Raw genomic sequence first — 17,575 nt, 5'->3', positions numbered from 1 at the left:
TCCAAATATTATTATTATTATTATTATTATTATTATTATTATTATTATTATTATTATTATGACCCAAAATAATTTTTTAGCAACGGTTCACTTTCTGAATAACTGGGCCCAACTATAAAATAAAAACAGCATGTCTATGTCCATGTCCAATGATAATTACAATTAATTAAAGTAACAGGCTTTCGAAAATTATGCAGTTCTTATTTATTTATCATTTTCTTCACCTATTTATTATTTTATTGTAGCCACAATAATATTTAATAATACAGGAACAATTATAAATAATTAAGAATTTATAAATTTATTCAAAAAAAAACATACTGTATCCAAAAATTATTAACAATTCGGCACTTTTTATTTATTTTTAAAATTTATTTTCTAATTATTTTAATAATATTTTACTTCTTCCAAAATTCTAAAAATTATAAAAAAAATTCTGAAAATTATACAAAAAAATTTAAACAAATAAAAAAATTCTGCGTTTTTATTTTAATCACCGCAACAACAAGAATTTATATATATAGCAAAACCATTAACACACTAACAATAATAAATTTCATACAAAAATAGTGAAAAAAATTAAAAAAAATAAAATTATTCCAAACTATTCTATATATATTTTTAAGTTCAAATCCTAACAATAATAATAACTACTAAAATTTTAACAATAATAATTATAATTATAAAAATTAAAAAAATTGATAACAAACTTACATAATCAGGCACACTGAGATAGTGTATAATATGCAACTCAAGACGATCAACATCTCTCATTTTATTTTTTTTGGACATCTTTCCTTTCTCCCCAGCATGCAAAGCACCAACAACAGAGGGATGAAGAACAGCAATGGAGTTTTGGGAATGGAAAGTGAGGGCTCAAAGGTGAAACTCGGATGGTGAGAGTTTAATTCGCATCCAGCAACCTTGTATGTGGGGCACCGTCTGGGGAGCAACGTCTGAGTGCCGCGTGTCCAACATGCAGCAACTCGGACCCTCCGCTTTGTCACACACAACTCGTACCCTCCGAGTTGATGCTGGTGTCTCGCACGGTCCGATTTCCTTGCCTTCCTGACACCACATCCATGTTCAGCACCCTCCCTTCCCATATTGCGGTTCAACACATTTCATAGTTCCATATCAAAATTAAATTCTGCGATACCAACACGTTTTGTTCTGACTCTGAATATTGGACATATCACATCACATAATTAACCTAAACACTGATCAAACTTTGACTAATCATTATCCTTTTGCTAGTTTTCGTTCTGTTAATGGGCTTGAAGAGAATACAGCTACGTACTAGACATAGTGAGAGAAAAGGAGATAAAAGAAAAAAAAGCAAAAGAATCCGGCCCAAATTGTATCATGTAAGGATGAAACTTGGCCCAACAAAAAAACTTACATTGGGTCCGACGAAACCCGGTTCGACCCGCCTGAAATTGGTGACCCTCCCTGTTTTATATAACCCGGAGTTAGCTCTTTTATTTTTTTTTTCCAAAAAATGAAACACGCGTTGTAGACTTGGAGCGCCCTCCTCCCTTCCCCCTTCTTTCTCTGAAACGGTGGAAGCCCTGGTGATCACCCCCCATTCTCCAACGTCTCTCGACTCTCTTTCTCGTCACTCTCTCCCACGAGTTCAAGCTCTCGTCAGCTCGTCTCATCTCCGGTCTCTCACCTCTCGTCTCCGATCTATCACTTCTCTCTCGGTCTCACAATCATCGCTTCGCACTCAGTCGTCGTTGTCGTTCTCTGTCTTCGCCGCGGCAGAAGCAGCAGGTGCGGGACTGGTGGTCGTCGCTCTCTGTCTCGTCATCGTCTCGCACTCAGACGCGCGCCTTTCCTAAGCTAGTCGTCACCGGCAGCAGGTTCCGGTGGGCTGGTCTTGTTGTCGTCTTCTTGCTTCTATCCTTGCCGTTAGCTTTCTTTGCGCAAGCCGATTTGGTGAGTTCCAACAAATTTCCTGTTGCTGCATCACTGCATTTGATTTTGTTGGTGGAAGTTGAATTTGTTGTTGAAAGTTGTATGTGTTGTTGAAATAATGGCTTAACTAAATTTTTTTGTTGCTGTAACTAATCTTTTGTTGTTGAAAATTATTATAGTTGAATTTATTGTTGAAAATGAGGTTCTGATCTCTGCAATTCAGAATAAAATTGTTCAGTTAAATTGTGCATGCATGCAGCCATGCACCTTAAACTAGCTTTTTTTTGGTTTTTTGGGAATGCCTTAAACTAGCTTTTATATGTGGGGAAGGGAGGGGGTGCTGTTTTTTGTCACTGGGGGAAGCCTTTTTTTTCGGACATGAAGGAAAGCCTTTTATAGTTGGTATCTATGGAAAATGGATTTTTCTTTTTGGATGTGAAAAAGGATTGAGAGTGGATATGGGCCAAACTACAAACCCCATAGCCCAAATGGTCCATAAACAATAAAATTAGCGACAGAAAACGAAATACGTGGTGTCTACAAGGCAGTAGAATTTTAATTTGCATAATCTTACTGGATTGTTATTTAAAACAGCTAAAAGTTATGGCTGTATTATGATTTTTAGTTATTTAAATAACAATTTCCTTTTACATTTTATAACTAAACTCTTCAATCATAACTACTTATTACAGGGGAGGTTTTCAAATAATTACCACTCCTAGTTTTTCTTTGACTGCAAAATCTTTACATCACGTGCAAATAGCGAAGTGAGGAAACGAGGAGCATCGAGAAGCTTCTGAAGACGGAAACCCCCACTATTTGAGCTAATATCACAAAGCCCTTCTAAAACCCTACCATTTCTATCACTCACTCACTCAGTCAATCGTAACCGTCAAAATGCACCGGCTATCAAGGCGCTGCTCCTCTCTATCCGCCGTCCTCCGCCATGCCGCCGCTCCTCGACGTCACCTCGCTGTTCCACTTCTATCTTCCATTTCTTCGGTATAATCCATCGCTTTTGTGTGTTTCTCGCGTTGAATTCATTTGATTGAACTAATTGTCTCTCCTACAATTCCATGTTAGCTTCACTAGCTACTTCCTATCAATTTTCTCAAGTTCCATCCGTTTCTCTTCAGTTCTGTTTTTTCTGTTAAAAATTGCAATTCTAATTGTAGTTTGAGATTTTGATATTATGGGAGAAGCATTGAACCAGCTGCTTTACCTTTCTTTGTTCTGTTGCTTTAGAAATGTGGCGTTTTTTGAGGTAGTTGTGTGTTATCACTTATCAATACCTTTTTTTTTTCCTGGGTTGGAAGCAGGTAGGTGAGGAAGATGCTAAAGCTAGATGGTATTCCGTCTTAAGTTCAGAGAAATCTAGGAATTATCAAAACTTGAAGAAAGATTTGTTTTTGGGGAAGCGATATGAGTCTACTGCTGCAGAGTCTGCTGAATCCAACTCCACACCATCTGAGAGATATGAGTACCAAGCTGAGGTATATGGCTCTTTTTTCATGTCCATGTTTCCTATCCTTATAGTGTGAATAATATATCATATCGTGATCATAATTTTGTCTGTATGCATCGTTTTGCAGGTTAGCCGGCTCATGGACCTCATTGTTAACAGCTTGTATAGTAACAAGGAAGTGTTCCTTAGGGAACTTATCAGGTTTGTTCTTCCACTTCTGCTTATATATGAGTAACATTTGATCTTCACTTTTATTTATAGCTCTTGATTGTTTACTGTTTTACATACAGCAATGCAAGTGATGCCTTGGATAAGCTGCGGTTTCTGGGTGTTACAGAGCCTGAACTTTTGAAGGATGCTGTTGATTTTGATATCAGAATCCAAGCTGATAAAGATAATGGGGTTATCACTATCACGTAAGATAAATGGCTTTTTTAATTTGTTTTTGACTAATATTTTCCTATTTTCGGTTGGTAATGCAATTTTTTGCTTTATGCAGTGATACAGGTATTGGTATGACAAGACAAGAACTCGTTGATTGTCTTGGAACTATTGCACAGAGTGGCACTGCAAAATTTTTGAAGGCATTGAAGGTCTTACATCTTCTGAAGGATGCTTTATGATTTTAGATGTTTTATGTATTATCTTTATTTCTTTTACAGTTATATATCTTATAGGCTGACAAATGTTTATCATTTAAAAGGATAGCAAGGATGCTGCTGGTGACAACAACTTAATTGGTCAATTTGGTGTTGGGTTCTATTCTGCTTTTCTGGTTTCTGATAAGGTATGCATTTTAACAAAAATAAGTGTGTCCATTTTTGGTATCTCAAGTTATTAATTTTCTGATGTTTGAACTCTGAAGGTAACTGTCTCAACCAAGAGCCCGAAATCTGATAAACAATATGTTTGGGAAGGAGAGGCAAATGCTAGCTCATATACCATTAGGGAAGAGACAGATCCTGAGAAGCTGATTCCAAGGGGAACTCGTCTTACACTGCATCTTAAGGCATGTTGATTATTGATAGTCTTTTATTTTTTCCGGGGTAACAATGTTTTTTTTGGCCTGAACTTACGAAGTGGTATTATCTGTGACTTCATTTCAGAGGGATGATAAAGGTTTTGCTCATCCAGAGCGAATTGAAAAGCTTGTGAAAAACTATTCACAATTTGTCTCGTTCCCAATATACACTTGGCAGGAAAAAGGATATACCAAAGAAGTATGTCATTATTTTCTACAAATCTTTTTTTGTTTGATATGATGGCACTGTATGTATACTTGGGTTGGTTTTGCCTCCTCCTGGATTAATTTGATAAAAAACATGAATGTTTTCTGCATTTATTAAAATATATGCTTATTCCAGGTTGAGGTTGATGAGGATCCAGCTGAAGCAAAAAAAGACGAAGAAGATGGGAAGACTGAGGTAATCTTCTGCTTGTTACGTGAACCAAGTATCTGTTCTCACTTCTTATGTGTGAGGTCGTATGGCTTCTGTATGTTTACTCACTCAATTATGACTTTGAAACCTTATTATGGCAGAAGAAGAAGAAGACTAAGACTGTTGTTGAGCGCTACTGGGATTGGGAGCTCATAAATGAGACCCAACCAATTTGGGTGAGTCTTATGATCTTAATTTGCATGTTTTCTGCTTTAATTGAAATTTGTTGTCTGAATGGAGATTAAATGCCAGTCTGCTTGTGCAGCTTCGTAACCCAAAAGAAGTCACTAAGGAGGATTACAATGAGTTTTACAAGAAAACTTTTAATGAGTATTTGGAACCATTAGCATCATCACACTTTACCACAGAGGTAAGTTTATATATGTATGTGTAATGTTCACCTGTTCATAAACATTAAATTCTTAGTTCTGCAGTAAAGCATACTCTGCGACTTCCAAACATATAATGATGAGATTTTAATACTAATTTGGAATCTGATGTCCTGGACAGTTGTTTTTGTTGACATTTGTGGTGGTGGTATTTGCTATTGCAGGGTGAAGTAGAATTTAGGTCTATACTATATGTTCCTGCCTTTGCTCCTACGGGGAAGGATGACATAATCAATCCCAAGACAAAGAATATAAGACTATATGTTAAGAGAGTATTCATTTCGGATGACTTTGATGGAGAGCTGGTATAGTCCCTTTACTGTCCATCACCTTGAGTAATAGCAACTTGGTGGGTCTGACCGTCTGATCATAACTTTTTTTCCTGTGCTAATTTCTTGTTTTCTTTGACAGTTCCCCCGATACTTAAGCTTTGTCAAGGGTGTGGTTGACTCAAATGACCTTCCACTCAATGTGTCACGTGAAATTCTCCAAGAAAGTCGCGTAGTAAGTAGTAGGAGGTTATGCGTGTATAAAGTTTAAACCTATCACTCTGTTTTGGATATGCAGAATTCATAACTAGTTTCATCTTGCTTGTCCTTTTTTCCATGTTTCATGAAGGTGCGGATTATGAGGAAACGTTTAGTTCGGAAAGCTTTTGACATGATTTTGGGGATATCTATGAGTGATAACAGGGAGGTATGTTCATATTTTGACGAATTTTAGTTGTACACATTCTGCCATTATTCCACTCTACATAGGATAAATTGTGGTAGCTTCATCTTAGATTCACTAATATTATCCGTATAACTATGTGTGTTTATTCATTAGTATTTGACTAGATGTCTTGCTCTGTATGCAGGACTATGAGAAGTTTTGGGAGAATTTTGGCAAACATTTGAAACTGGGTTGTATTGAAGATCGTGAGAATCACAAACGCATCGCCCCATTGCTTAGGTTTTTCTCATCCCAAAGTGAAGAAGAACCGATCAGCTTGGATGAATATGTTGAGAACATGAAGCCTGATCAGAAAGATATTTATTACATTGCAGCCGATAGTGTGAATAGTGCTAAGAACACACCTTTCTTGGAGAGACTTGCAGAGAAGGATCTTGAAGTATAAGCTTGTTTTCCTTCCTAAGTTTATAACTTTGTACCTATTAATTATATCATTTATTAATATTGGTGTTTGCGATTTTTTCTTTTAGGTACTGTTTCTGGTGGATCCAATTGATGAGGTTGCTATTCAAAACCTCAAGTCATATAAGGAAAAGAATTTTGTTGATATTAGCAAGGAAGACTTGGATCTAGGTATGTTCCTATTACATTGTGTACGGGAATAACATATCTCAAATGCTTGATATACTTCATGTTTTGGGAAAATGCTCATTTAGTCAATGGTATCAGCATTTTCATCAACCAAATATTTAGTAGCCCTTGTTTGTAGAGGCAATCTTAATATTTCGGTGGATTCATCATGGCTTGGTCCTTCATAGCTAGTTAAATTTGATTTGTTGTTTCTACAGGTGATAAGAATGAAGAAAGGGAAAAGGAGATGAAACAGGAATTCGGCCAAACTTGTGACTGGATTAAGAAACATTTGGGGGATAAAGTTGCAAGTGTGCAAATTTCAAACAGACTAAGCTCTTCACCCTGTGTTCTGGTGTCAGGAAAATTTGGTTGGTCTGCAAACATGGAAAGGTGGGTCTTCCTTTCTATCATGTACTTAATGACGAATTTTGAGGATTTTACATAACAAATTAACATTGTGCTCTATGTAATTGAATTCACTGTAGGCTAATGAAGGCACAATCTATGGGCGATGCCTCTAGCTTGGATTTCATGAGAAGCAGAAGGGTGTTTGAGATCAATCCTGACCACCCTATTATCAGGAACTTAGATGTATGATAAAATAGTGTTTTTACTTTTTTTTTTTATCATCAATAAATAGGTCCAATAATATTAAATGCAAATCTATCTTGTGTAATTTTCAGGCTGCATTCAAAACAAACCCTGATGATCAAGATGCCCTCAGAGCTATTGACCTTCTCTATGATGCAGCTTTGGTTTCCAGTGGATTTACGGTAAGTTCATCGGCTCGGTTAATACTATTGTTTTGATCAGCATATATTGGCTATTTTAACATTACGTGTGACATTATTTCTTGGTGTGCGTGTCTGCGCGCAGCCTGATAATCCAGCACAGCTTGGAGGGAAGATATACGAGATGATGGGTATGGCTCTGACCGGTAAATGGTCCGCCTCTTCTGGTCAGTTTCATCCCACTGGAACCCAGCCCCATGTCCCTGAAACCGTAGAAGCCGAGGTGGTTGAACCTGCTGAGGCAGGCACTCAGAAATGATCAAGATTTTTGCTCTTTCTTCCCCCAATTCGCTCTATAATTTTTCCATTTTAGCATTTCCTTATGGACCAAGTTAGTATTGTTGACAACATCAACTGAGTAGTACACTTCACATACAAATACAATGAGCGATATTCAATGTAACGGATACTGAGTTCGTCCTTTCTTGGTGATATGCTATTATAAGTAGTCAATAGCACACCGTCTCCAAGTAATTCTGTTTCAACATTTCAATGATTTTTATTGTTTGTTGGAAAGGTTATAATGTTATATAACTGGCGGGTATTATAAGCATGTATATATCATGCTCTCTAGTGTTATGGGATTTTATTCTTATCAAAATATTCAGACTGAAGTGGTCACATTATCCTGTAATTTAAACGGAAACAGTCATTAGCGTTACAGTGAATCCGCATAATTCCACGGCAACGGTAACCATACCTCTCAACTGATTTTTTCTATATATATAAATACCGAAATAAAATTTGCTAACGAAAGTAGAAAACTTCTAATAAAATGATAAAATTTGTAAGTTTTTTAAAACATTGAATTTGTTAAAAAATACATTGAAGAATTCACGTAAGTATTATTGAAAAAATACATTGAAGAATTTGTTATTAACTTATTATATTCCATCTTTCTTGTCATCTTTCGCCGGTTCGCTCATTCTACCGGTCTGAACCGTATACCACCGATTAGGGGCAAAATGGGAACATTGTTGGTTCTTATTTTGACCTAAATCATTTCTCTCTTTCTTTTTCGATCCCATTTCAATCGAAGTCGAAGATACTTCAATCGGGGCTTCTCTTCTGCGTTCTTCTCCTTTGGTGAGTTTCTTCTCCTTTGAATTTCAATTATCTACTTTGGAAAACTGAGACTTTTTCTGTGATTGCATAATTTTCAAATTGAGCTGTGCAAACACTTTGATACTTCATTTTTAACTTCTGTTTTGCTCTGTGAATCTGCTGCACTGTTTTTTCACTTTTGGTTCTTAAGTGCTGAATTTCTAGGTCAACTTCATATGAGTATTATTCAAGTTGCATATTTTATCACTTGATCTACTTTTTGACTTGATGAGTTAACTTCTTTAATATAAGAATTTGAGTTAGATTTTGCATATGTAACTTCCGTGCTTCTTTCCTATGATACAAAGCTAAAGATAGTTTTTTGAGTTGAACACTGAAATCCTTTGCTTAAAACTACGTTTCTCCTTCATTTAACTTGTTTGGTTTTATTTGGTGTGTATATATAAAGCATCTCTTTTGAGTTTCTGACATAATAAATCTTGTCATGGGTATGGCAAGCCAGTCTCTAACATCAACCTGAAGCCTTGGAAGAAAGATGCTTCCTCCACGACAGCAATCCCGGGCTGGTGGACCACAAACATCCCTGTCTCTAGTTCCATTGGATACTCGTCTTTCTCCGGAGGAACCCAGATCAAACTCTGACAACCTCCGTGAATCTCCTACTGAAAGTGCCAGTTCTCGAGAAACTTGGCCTACAGCTGATGCAATCGCATCAAAGAAGATTGAGAATGGTAAAGCTGAGATTGATTGCCCTGAGCAGTCTGTTATTCGCCGTGTTTCTACTGCAGACAAAATTAGTCTTCAGGACATTGCAAGAGAAAGAGTTGATGTAATATGTGAAAAAATGCATCATCTACCCGAAGAATTTCTAGAGGAGCTAAAAAACGGACTTAGAGTCATCCTTGAGGGAGGTAATGGCTCACAGCATCGGGAAGAATTTTTCATTTTGCAGAAGCTTGTTCAGAGCAGATCTGATTTAACAGCCAAGACATTGATTAGAGCACATCGAGTGCAGCTTGAAATCCTTGTTGCCATAAATACTGGAATTCAGGGATTCTTACATCCAAGCATCAGCCTATCACAGACTTCCCTGATTGAGATATTTGTGTACAAGAGATGTAGAAACATAGCTTGCCAAAGCCAGCTTCCAGCTGATGATTGTACCTGTGAAACATGCACTAACAGCAATGGTTTCTGCAATCTTTGCATGTGTGTAGTCTGCAGCAAGTTTGACTTTGAAGTAAATACATGCCGTTGGATTGGATGTGACTTGTGTTCTCACTGGACTCACACGGATTGTGCCATTCGTGAGCAGCTTATTTGCATGGGCCCTTCTGTGAAGAGTGGAGCAGGAGCTAGTGAAATGGTTTTCAGGTGTCAAGCCTGTAACAGGACTTCAGAACTGTTGGGTTGGGTTAAAGATGTCTTCCAACATTGTGCACCATCATGGGATGGGGAAGCCTTAATGCGAGAACTTGATTTTGTTAGTAGGATTTTCCATGGCAGTAAGGATCAGCGAGGAAGGAAACTATTTTGGAAGTGTGATGATCTCAAGGAAAAACTTAAGACTGGAAAGGTGGATGCTAAGGCAGCATGCAGAGCAATTTTGATGGTTTTCCAAGGTACATATTTTATAATTTACCTGCAAAATCTAGTCTTGATATTTCTTCCCTGATGGAGGCTTTTGGTTACATGTGAAGGTACTATGAATGGGGTGTTGTCATTAGAAAATGGAGTTAATGTATATAATTGTAGTTGGATATTTAGATGTTACTTCTAATTATTTATTCCATTCCTTGTTATAACCAATGCCTTTCCTAATTGAAGAGCTTGAGATGGACTCTCCCAAGAGCCTGGAAAATTCAGAAGGTGGAAGGCTGATTGCTCCCCAAGAGGCATGCAATAGAATTGCTGAAGTGGTGCAAGAGGCTATAAGAAAGATGGAAATAGTCGCTGATGAGAAGATGAGGATGTTCAAGAAGGCTCGCTTGGCTCTTGAGGCTTGTGATCGTGAATTAGCCGATAAGGCCAGAGAAGCAGCAGAGCTCAAGATGGACAGGCAGAAAAAGAAGGTTCAGATTGAAGAGCTTGAGAGAATTGTGCGGCTTAAAACGGCAGAATCTGATATGTTCCAACTGAAAGCTAATGAAGCTAAAAGGGAGGCTGAGAAGCTCCAGAGGATTGCTCTTGCCAAGTCAGACAAATCAGAGGAGGAATATACTAGCAATTATTTAAAACAAAAATTAAGTGAGGCTGAGGCTGAGAAGCAATATCTGTATGAGAAGATCAAATTGCAGGAAAGTTCTCGAGTATCACAGAGCAGTAGCGGCGGTGATCCCTCTTCAATGCTGATGTATTCCAAAATCCATGATCTTCTGTACAGTGTTCCTCCCAAGGCAGACAGTCAATCTAATGAGTGCCACCCTTTCCGAACAAATCCATGAGAGTACTAAGATGTGTATGTCGTAATATATTAGATAATTATAATTGTAGCAATGTTTTGTTAAACAATTGATGAAAAGTCGGTCTAATTCCATTAAGATTCAAGACGCCAAAGCCTTTGTGGATGAGAGGTACTAGTAAAGGCTCTAAATCAGTTTGAAACTGGCTTGTTTTATGTAGTATATATATAAATATGCTTTGACAAACTTGGATGAGTTTGATCGTTTGCTTAACTTTGTGAAATCTGGGATCCCTTTTTTATGTTATGCATCTGAAATTAGTTACTGCTGTTTTATATGTGTCCTCTGAATTGATGAGATAGATTGTACGTGAAAGTAAAATGTTATTATTGATAAAGAACACAAGTGCACAAGATTACTCTAAAGGGGTTATCTTCTGCCTTAATAGAGAGGCGGAATGCTCATCTTTTTGACAGAATGATTTGGGACTGGTACATCACTACCCTTTGGGGGATTCTTGGGATCTTGAACTCGGCGAAAAGGTGCATCATTCTCGAATGTCAAAGCTGCACTGATTCCATGGCACCTTATGAAAGAGGTTTGGCACACATTTGGTGTGACTACTTTTGCATTGTTGACAAACAAACCTGCTCTCCCACTATTGGTTATGCTGATCACCCTGCTTGGAAGACTTGAGGGAACCACAGAGCCATTTGGGAAATGCAATAGATGATTGAGCACCAGTGATGTTGGAATAGAATGACTGAATATGAAATCATGAAGCTGGTCTGGAGTTATTGTGTACTGAGATAGTTCTTCATCACTTGGCATTAGGAATGTCAGATCATTGGTCTGCAGTGAGTTTGGTTGGCTGTTGAGGATTTTGAGGAGGATCACAAATCCGTAGTAAGACTTACTTCTCATGTCAGCCATGGCTTCCTGCAAATCAGTTTGGTTGAAAGGCGGCGTGGGCTGAGATTCACCAACTGTGAATAGGGTAATAAAGACCACAAGCCAGATAGCCATTGGGGTCAAAAGATGAAGCAGTTATGCTTCAATGCTTTCAGTTTGTGTTAATAAATGGAATGCAGGAAAGTCTCACTTTCTTAGGTATTTATAGCCTTGTTAATAATAACTCACACCTATTTTGCCACACACCTTTTAACCCTTTGTAGGTGGTAAGCTGGTTGTGCATGAAGAGGTGCTCTTATCTCTTTTGAACAGAACAAAAAGCAGAGTATAATAATGATTTTTTAGTTATCAGCACTAAAAGCTGAAACTCTGCTTTGAAATAGGTTGAGAAAAGCAATAATAATGAAGCCATTTTGTTAATACTCCTGAAAGTAGAGCCTCCATGCATGCATGCATAATCTATTATCATTGCATATGTATCTTTTACTCTTTTCACGTCAATGGTAAGATCAAAAGAGTGATCATTATGACTTTAACCTGAAATTCCCACTTAATCTAATCATGAATCTTCCTTCTGTATATTCATGATATACAGTATACACATTTCCTCTTTTACCATTATGGGGTTGATAATTGGTTTGCTTAAATTTTTGAACTTGGACCCTCCTGAACATATTCCCACTAATTCACTAAGCAGGATTGGATTGATTCAGAATTTGAGTAAAATGGATAAAATTTAAAGATTATATACATAAATCAAATGTTATGTACAACATTTAAATAAATATTTAACATAATGAATCATCAACAAATGAAATGAAGTGTGTTGTTCTTTTTGGAGAAAGAAAAAGTCATCTATTTTTGTTTCAAAAGTTTCCATTTCCTATAGTCTCAGGTATCAAAACCTATAAAAAAGTTGTGAACAACTAACAAATGTGGAATTTCTTAGTTAGTGAGGTAATGACTGATGAGAGTAATTCATTAATGTCAAAAATATCAGGCTATTATATTATAGGTCTGCAAAAGAAGCAGCTCTTAAATAAGAACAAAAATTATTAGTATATTGCAATTAGTAGGGTATTAGGTAGCAGTTTATGAATTCTTTTAAAATATAATTGTTCATTTGAATTTTTTTTATATTAAATCATTTAAAATTAACATGAATTTTATCTTGTAGTTGAATTCAACATTTTTGGCCTAGTTTTTCCATTTTATTGTCTAACTTAAAGGGTCAATTCAATTATTATGCTCTAAAATTGATTCAATTGTTGAAAAAAAAACTTGAATTGACACTTTGATGTAGTGGTGGCCGTTTCACCACAAAAAGGTAGGGGACACCCCTTTACCCAAATAGCTAGCTCCTAGGTCCTATATATCTAAACCAGAAAATAATAAGAATAAAGTATTATTTTTGTCCCTAACGTTTGGAGTAAGTCCTATTTGTGTTCCTAACGTTTAAATCGTCCTATTTGTATCTCTAACGTTTATAAAAGTGATTCAATGTTATTCTACTATCAATTATATTAACAAATCAGATTATATTTTTCAATTATTCTTACTTGGATGTATTCATTCTCAATTAAGTCTCACTTGGATGTGTTCGATTTTAATATTATACCCACTATTTGTGTTTAGATTCAATTATGTTCCTAGAAAAGTGAATTATGTAAATGTTGTAGGAATTAATTTTAAAATGAGCTATTTTTCGGAGTGGATCATCGATTTTATCCCAGATATTTGAATTTTAACTTCAATAAGAGATTTTTAAAACTCAAACTAAAGCGTTCATGATGTGTAATTGATGGGAGGATAACATTGAATCACTTTTACAAACGTTAGGGATACAAATAGGACGATTTAAACGTTAGGGACACAAATAGGATTTATCTCAAACGTTGGGGACAAAAACGATACTTTACTCAAATAATAAATAAAAAAAAGTTAAAAAACTTTAATTTGACCAAGAGTCAATATGTGATAAACCATTTAGAGACAAGTTTGGAGATTACAATCTTTCATGCTCTTATTTATAAAGTCATTTTGCATCACCATATCCGCTTCACACACCTATTATAAAATAATACCAACACATAACAAACATTTTGTGATGAAGTTTCAAATTTTGCTGACTATATGAAGGCTTGTTACAGGAATAATAATGTTCACAAGAAAAGGGTTGCAACACATGTCTTGCATATACAAATATGAGTTAGAGAAAGGGTTGCTATCAAAACTTTGGTCAAGACAAGGGGTTTGTGTGTCAGGAAAAAATAGATGGGTGAGCTAATTTATTTATAATGTCCCTTGTCTTCTTATCACTTTTGTCTCTATTTTGATTAACTTGTCAACTTCAAACCATTTGTGTAAAAGTTACAGTTGTCTTTCTTTATTAAAGAGAATTATGATAAAGATGACATTTAGTAGTATTTATATATAGATTTACAGATAGATTGGACAATCATATAATATGAAACAATCATCTTGAATTACATTTTACACCATAAATATTGTACTAAATGAGCAATTTGATCCCTTAAAAGATACAGATACACATGATATGAATTAATAATTAGTCCTTCAAAGAATTTTGACATTAATTTAATTAGTTGCCAAAAAATATGTGTCATACTCATATATGATTTTAATTCTTGAAATGTGCTTTGTAATATCAAGTAAGCCCATAGAAAGAAAACATTAAGTATATGTTATATATGTGCATCTTATATGAGATACAAAATAATGTTGAATATCTTTTTATAGACTAAATAAATGTCACATACATATTTAATAAAAAAAATAAATTGACATCATATGTAATTTTTCAAATGACCAAATTGATGTCACAAATGATACCGACAAACATTTTTAGTTTAGTCTAAATATTATTATTATGTAGTTATTTACGTGAAAATATTTTTATATGAAAATAATAATAGCTAAAATATTAACTAATTAACTAATACTATACTAAATATGTTAATTCATCCATCAGTTATTATTTTTACGTAAAAATATGATAGCTTGTTATTAGTATAACACACAATCTATGTTTGTCACTTTGTCTTGTAGCCGGGTAGCTAGGTTGGTGCATGTGGTAGATTCATACCAAATTTTACGGTAAAAATTTATGTGCAGTTAATTTTTTATGAAATTATAATTAAAAGTCGTTAAATATGTTGATAAATTTAATTAAATTATTATTTAATAATTTTTAATTATTAATTTTATATGAAGTTAATTGCACCTAAATTTTTACTAAACGAAGTTAGAAAGGGAGTGAAAGAGCAGTTATTGTTCCATGGAGACAAAGAACACATGGTGGCTGCAAACAGATCTTGGCTCAACGCAAGCATAACTCTTGTTAGGTACTGCCTTTGCATCAAACGTGTGATGTTACATTTATACAACTTACATGCTTACATTATTTATATACTATACCCTACTTATATATTACTTGTTTATTTCTTTACATTTTTCCCTTATTTTTTAGTGTGATTGTTTAATTAGGTGGGTCATGCTTCACACAATTAATCTTACCTAATTTACTTTCTATCCTCTCACAACATTTTTTGTTATTTTTTATTTTCCATTGTTGTGTTAGTTGGAAAGAGAATCTAAGAACTTAAGAAGTAACTTATATTCTTATAGAAAAAATTTTAAGTGTATCTAAAATATTAGTATTTCAATTGTTTTAACCGTTAATTTTAATTAATATATATTATATATATTTTTATAATTCATATCAACGGTTAAAAACTTAAAATAACTAGAATATTGGTGTTTCAAATATACTAAAAACTCTTCCTTACAAAATTTCCATGAAGCTCTTTTGGCTTTGAATTTTATGATGGGATTCTACATGTTAAGTAGTTACTGCTATTTGGAACAAACTGTTGAATATATATAAAATGAAAATCCAAAAAAGGATTATTAGTTGCTCTTAATTTCTATAAACTGATGTCATCAAATTTTGCAACTTGATTATTACTCTCCTAATTTAATAATGGATTATATTTGGAACACATACTACTTTTTTTATTTGATCATTAACATTTATGTGAAAGATATTTTTATCATTATTTCAATTGAAGAATAAAGTAAAATAAAATAGAAAAAAAAATTTAATATACACGGATAACAAATACATATGTAGAGATATATATTAGTTACATTTACACTAAGAAGTTTACATGTATTATTTACATGTGCAACTATGGTAATATATAAAAAATTAAGAAAAGTGAATATATATTAGTCAAGGTGTGGATTTTTTTTGTTGATGGCAATGACGGAGATGATAATGAAATAAACAGTAGTTTTACTTGGAGTTGGATAGCTTAGTTTATGGTTTACTCGGGTTTTTTTGTTATTGTTCGCTCCACTTGATGTGTTGAGTTTCTTTCTTTTCAAAAAAAACTAGTTAAATAAAAAATTAATGTGTGTAATTTGATAAACTTAAGTTTCTTCAATTACTTTAATTTAACATTGGCAAGTTGACCTAACTTTTCAATCAAGGTCCTTAATTTCAGATTAAACTATTACTCAACCATTTGGGGAATTACATTATCTAAGAGGAAAAAATTGGCCATCTTATTCCTACAGATTAAAATTCATTAAATTATTAAGCTAGGCATATATGATCCCTTTTAAAATGCTGGCATGCATATGAACAGCAATATTGTACAAATATTTGAACCTAAAGAGCTTTGTACACCTAATTCATTGTTCTTTAGAGATTGTGACTTCTGACTTTCACTATAAAATTATTTTTTGTAAACATGTGGAAGATATATATGAGTTTTAATTTTTTTTATCAAATATAGTAAAATTAAAATTACAAAAAAATTATAAATTCAAATAAATAAATAAATAACTCAATCATCTATTTTGAATCAGCACAAGTTTGTTTAATTTTAAAATAATATTATAATTTTTCTGCGTTTTTAAAAAATTTGAATCCAAAAAATTTTATTTGCGAAATAATTATGCTGATGATCACTCTAAATTTTAGAAAATTTAGACTTTTTCATAAGTATTTAGTTCTGAAAACTTCATATTATTCCAGAAAAGCCCATATAATTGGGGAATATATTTAACAAGAAAAAGTAAGCTATTAGAATTTTATCTTATTTAAGAATTAAGAATATAACTAAAAATAGGCTGTCGATCCCCCTTCTTTTTTTAATTGGGAAAATTATAAGAATCTAAAGATTTTTTCTTGTCCAATAGATGATTTCATCAATTACAAATAATATATCATATAAGGAAAAAACAGAAAAAAAAACTTATATAAACAAGCTAGAAAAGATGTTCCTAGAAAAATAAATATAAAAGGAGTAGTCGTAAAAAAAAAAATCATAAATTCATGGTGTTTATTAGTTGATTAAATTAATAGATTGTGTAGAAGAAAAAGGAAGGAAATCATATCATTTATGTAGGTGGAATAATTACGAATGGAATGCATATTCTTGAAGAGAAATCTTCCTAGGGAGAATAATATAATAGACATAGTGGTGGGTCTATGTCCAACTGGATTTTGTAATTATTGAGGTTACAATGTTACTTGATGTGCCCCATACAGTAATCCTATGCACTTCCCACATGAACATAGTACTAAACCTCCAAACATGATATGAAACATATAAACACACAAATTTTTAATTTCTATAAAATTCAAAGACACGATATATATAAAATATGAAATAATTTTTAAATAAATTGTAATAATATTTTAATATTTTATTTATATTAAAAGATAAATTAATTTTTTAACTATTTTAATATTTTTTATTATATAAAATATTTAACATATTTTTTTAATAAATAATAATATATATAATTTTTAAATTTATTTTAAAAATATATATTAAAAATAAGATTAAAT

At 33.7% G+C, this 17,575-nt stretch overlaps 3 protein-coding genes across 5 annotated transcripts; 2 read left to right on the top strand and 1 right to left on the bottom strand.

Moving 5' to 3' along the window:
- Positions 1-2,693: 2,693 nt before the first annotated feature.
- Positions 2,694-7,846, top strand: LOC107496139 (heat shock protein 90-6, mitochondrial). The gene is made up of 20 exons (XM_016117335.3): positions 2,694-2,922; positions 3,240-3,413; positions 3,513-3,586; positions 3,676-3,801; positions 3,885-3,978; positions 4,089-4,172; positions 4,251-4,394; positions 4,492-4,605; positions 4,750-4,809; positions 4,926-5,000; positions 5,090-5,194; positions 5,378-5,518; positions 5,625-5,717; positions 5,832-5,909; positions 6,073-6,327; positions 6,419-6,521; positions 6,737-6,911; positions 7,007-7,112; positions 7,205-7,294; positions 7,398-7,846. The coding sequence occupies exons 1-20, from the start codon at positions 2,818-2,820 to the stop codon at positions 7,569-7,571; spliced, it is 2,370 nt and encodes a 789-aa protein (XP_015972821.1). The 5' UTR covers positions 2,694-2,817; the 3' UTR covers positions 7,572-7,846.
- Positions 7,847-8,241: 395 nt separating this feature from the next.
- On the top strand, positions 8,242-11,052 carry LOC107496141 (OBERON-like protein). 3 transcript variants are annotated; one of them, XM_016117338.3, is made up of 3 exons: positions 8,242-8,398; positions 8,880-9,999; positions 10,205-11,052. In XM_016117338.3, the coding sequence occupies exons 2-3, from the start codon at positions 8,913-8,915 to the stop codon at positions 10,819-10,821; spliced, it is 1,704 nt and encodes a 567-aa protein (XP_015972824.1). In that variant the 5' UTR covers positions 8,242-8,398; positions 8,880-8,912; the 3' UTR covers positions 10,822-11,052. The 3 variants fall into 3 exon arrangements, with proteins under 3 accessions (XP_015972824.1, XP_015972825.1, XP_015972823.1); XM_016117339.3 differs by having other exon boundaries at positions 8,254-8,398; positions 8,826-9,999; XM_016117337.3 differs by having other exon boundaries at positions 8,271-8,398; positions 8,876-9,999.
- Positions 11,053-11,185: 133 nt separating this feature from the next.
- On the bottom strand, positions 11,186-11,846 carry LOC107496053 (fasciclin-like arabinogalactan protein 19). The gene has a single exon (XM_016117256.3). The coding sequence runs from the start codon at positions 11,803-11,805 to the stop codon at positions 11,221-11,223; it is 585 nt and encodes a 194-aa protein (XP_015972742.1). The 5' UTR covers positions 11,806-11,846; the 3' UTR covers positions 11,186-11,220.
- Positions 11,847-17,575: the final 5,729 nt, after the last annotated feature.

This window comes from Arachis duranensis, chromosome 7, assembly GCF_000817695.3.
Source record: "Arachis duranensis cultivar V14167 chromosome 7, aradu.V14167.gnm2.J7QH, whole genome shotgun sequence".
Lineage (NCBI taxonomy): Eukaryota > Viridiplantae > Streptophyta > Magnoliopsida > Fabales > Fabaceae > Arachis > Arachis duranensis.
The sequence above is the reverse complement of the archived record's forward strand: the minus strand, read 5'-3'. Positions and strand labels throughout refer to the sequence as shown.

Bases quoted from the DNA above. Each gene is read 5' to 3' on its own strand.
- LOC107496053 (XM_016117256.3), bottom strand. From the start codon at position 11,805: ATGGCTATCTGGCTTGTGGTCTTTATTACCCTATTCACAGTTGGTGAA.
- LOC107496141 (XM_016117338.3), top strand. From the start codon at position 8,913: ATGCTTCCTCCACGACAGCAATCCCGGGCTGGTGGACCACAAACATCC. The intron at 10,000-10,204 runs GTACATATTTTA...TCCTAATTGAAG, and splicing joins AATTTTGATGGTTTTCCAAG to AGCTTGAGATGGACTCTCCC.
- LOC107496139 (XM_016117335.3), top strand. From the start codon at position 2,818: ATGCACCGGCTATCAAGGCGCTGCTCCTCTCTATCCGCCGTCCTCCGC. The intron at 5,519-5,624 runs GTATAGTCCCTT...TTTCTTTGACAG, and splicing joins ATGACTTTGATGGAGAGCTG to TTCCCCCGATACTTAAGCTT. The intron at 5,718-5,831 runs GTAAGTAGTAGG...TGTTTCATGAAG, and splicing joins TTCTCCAAGAAAGTCGCGTA to GTGCGGATTATGAGGAAACG.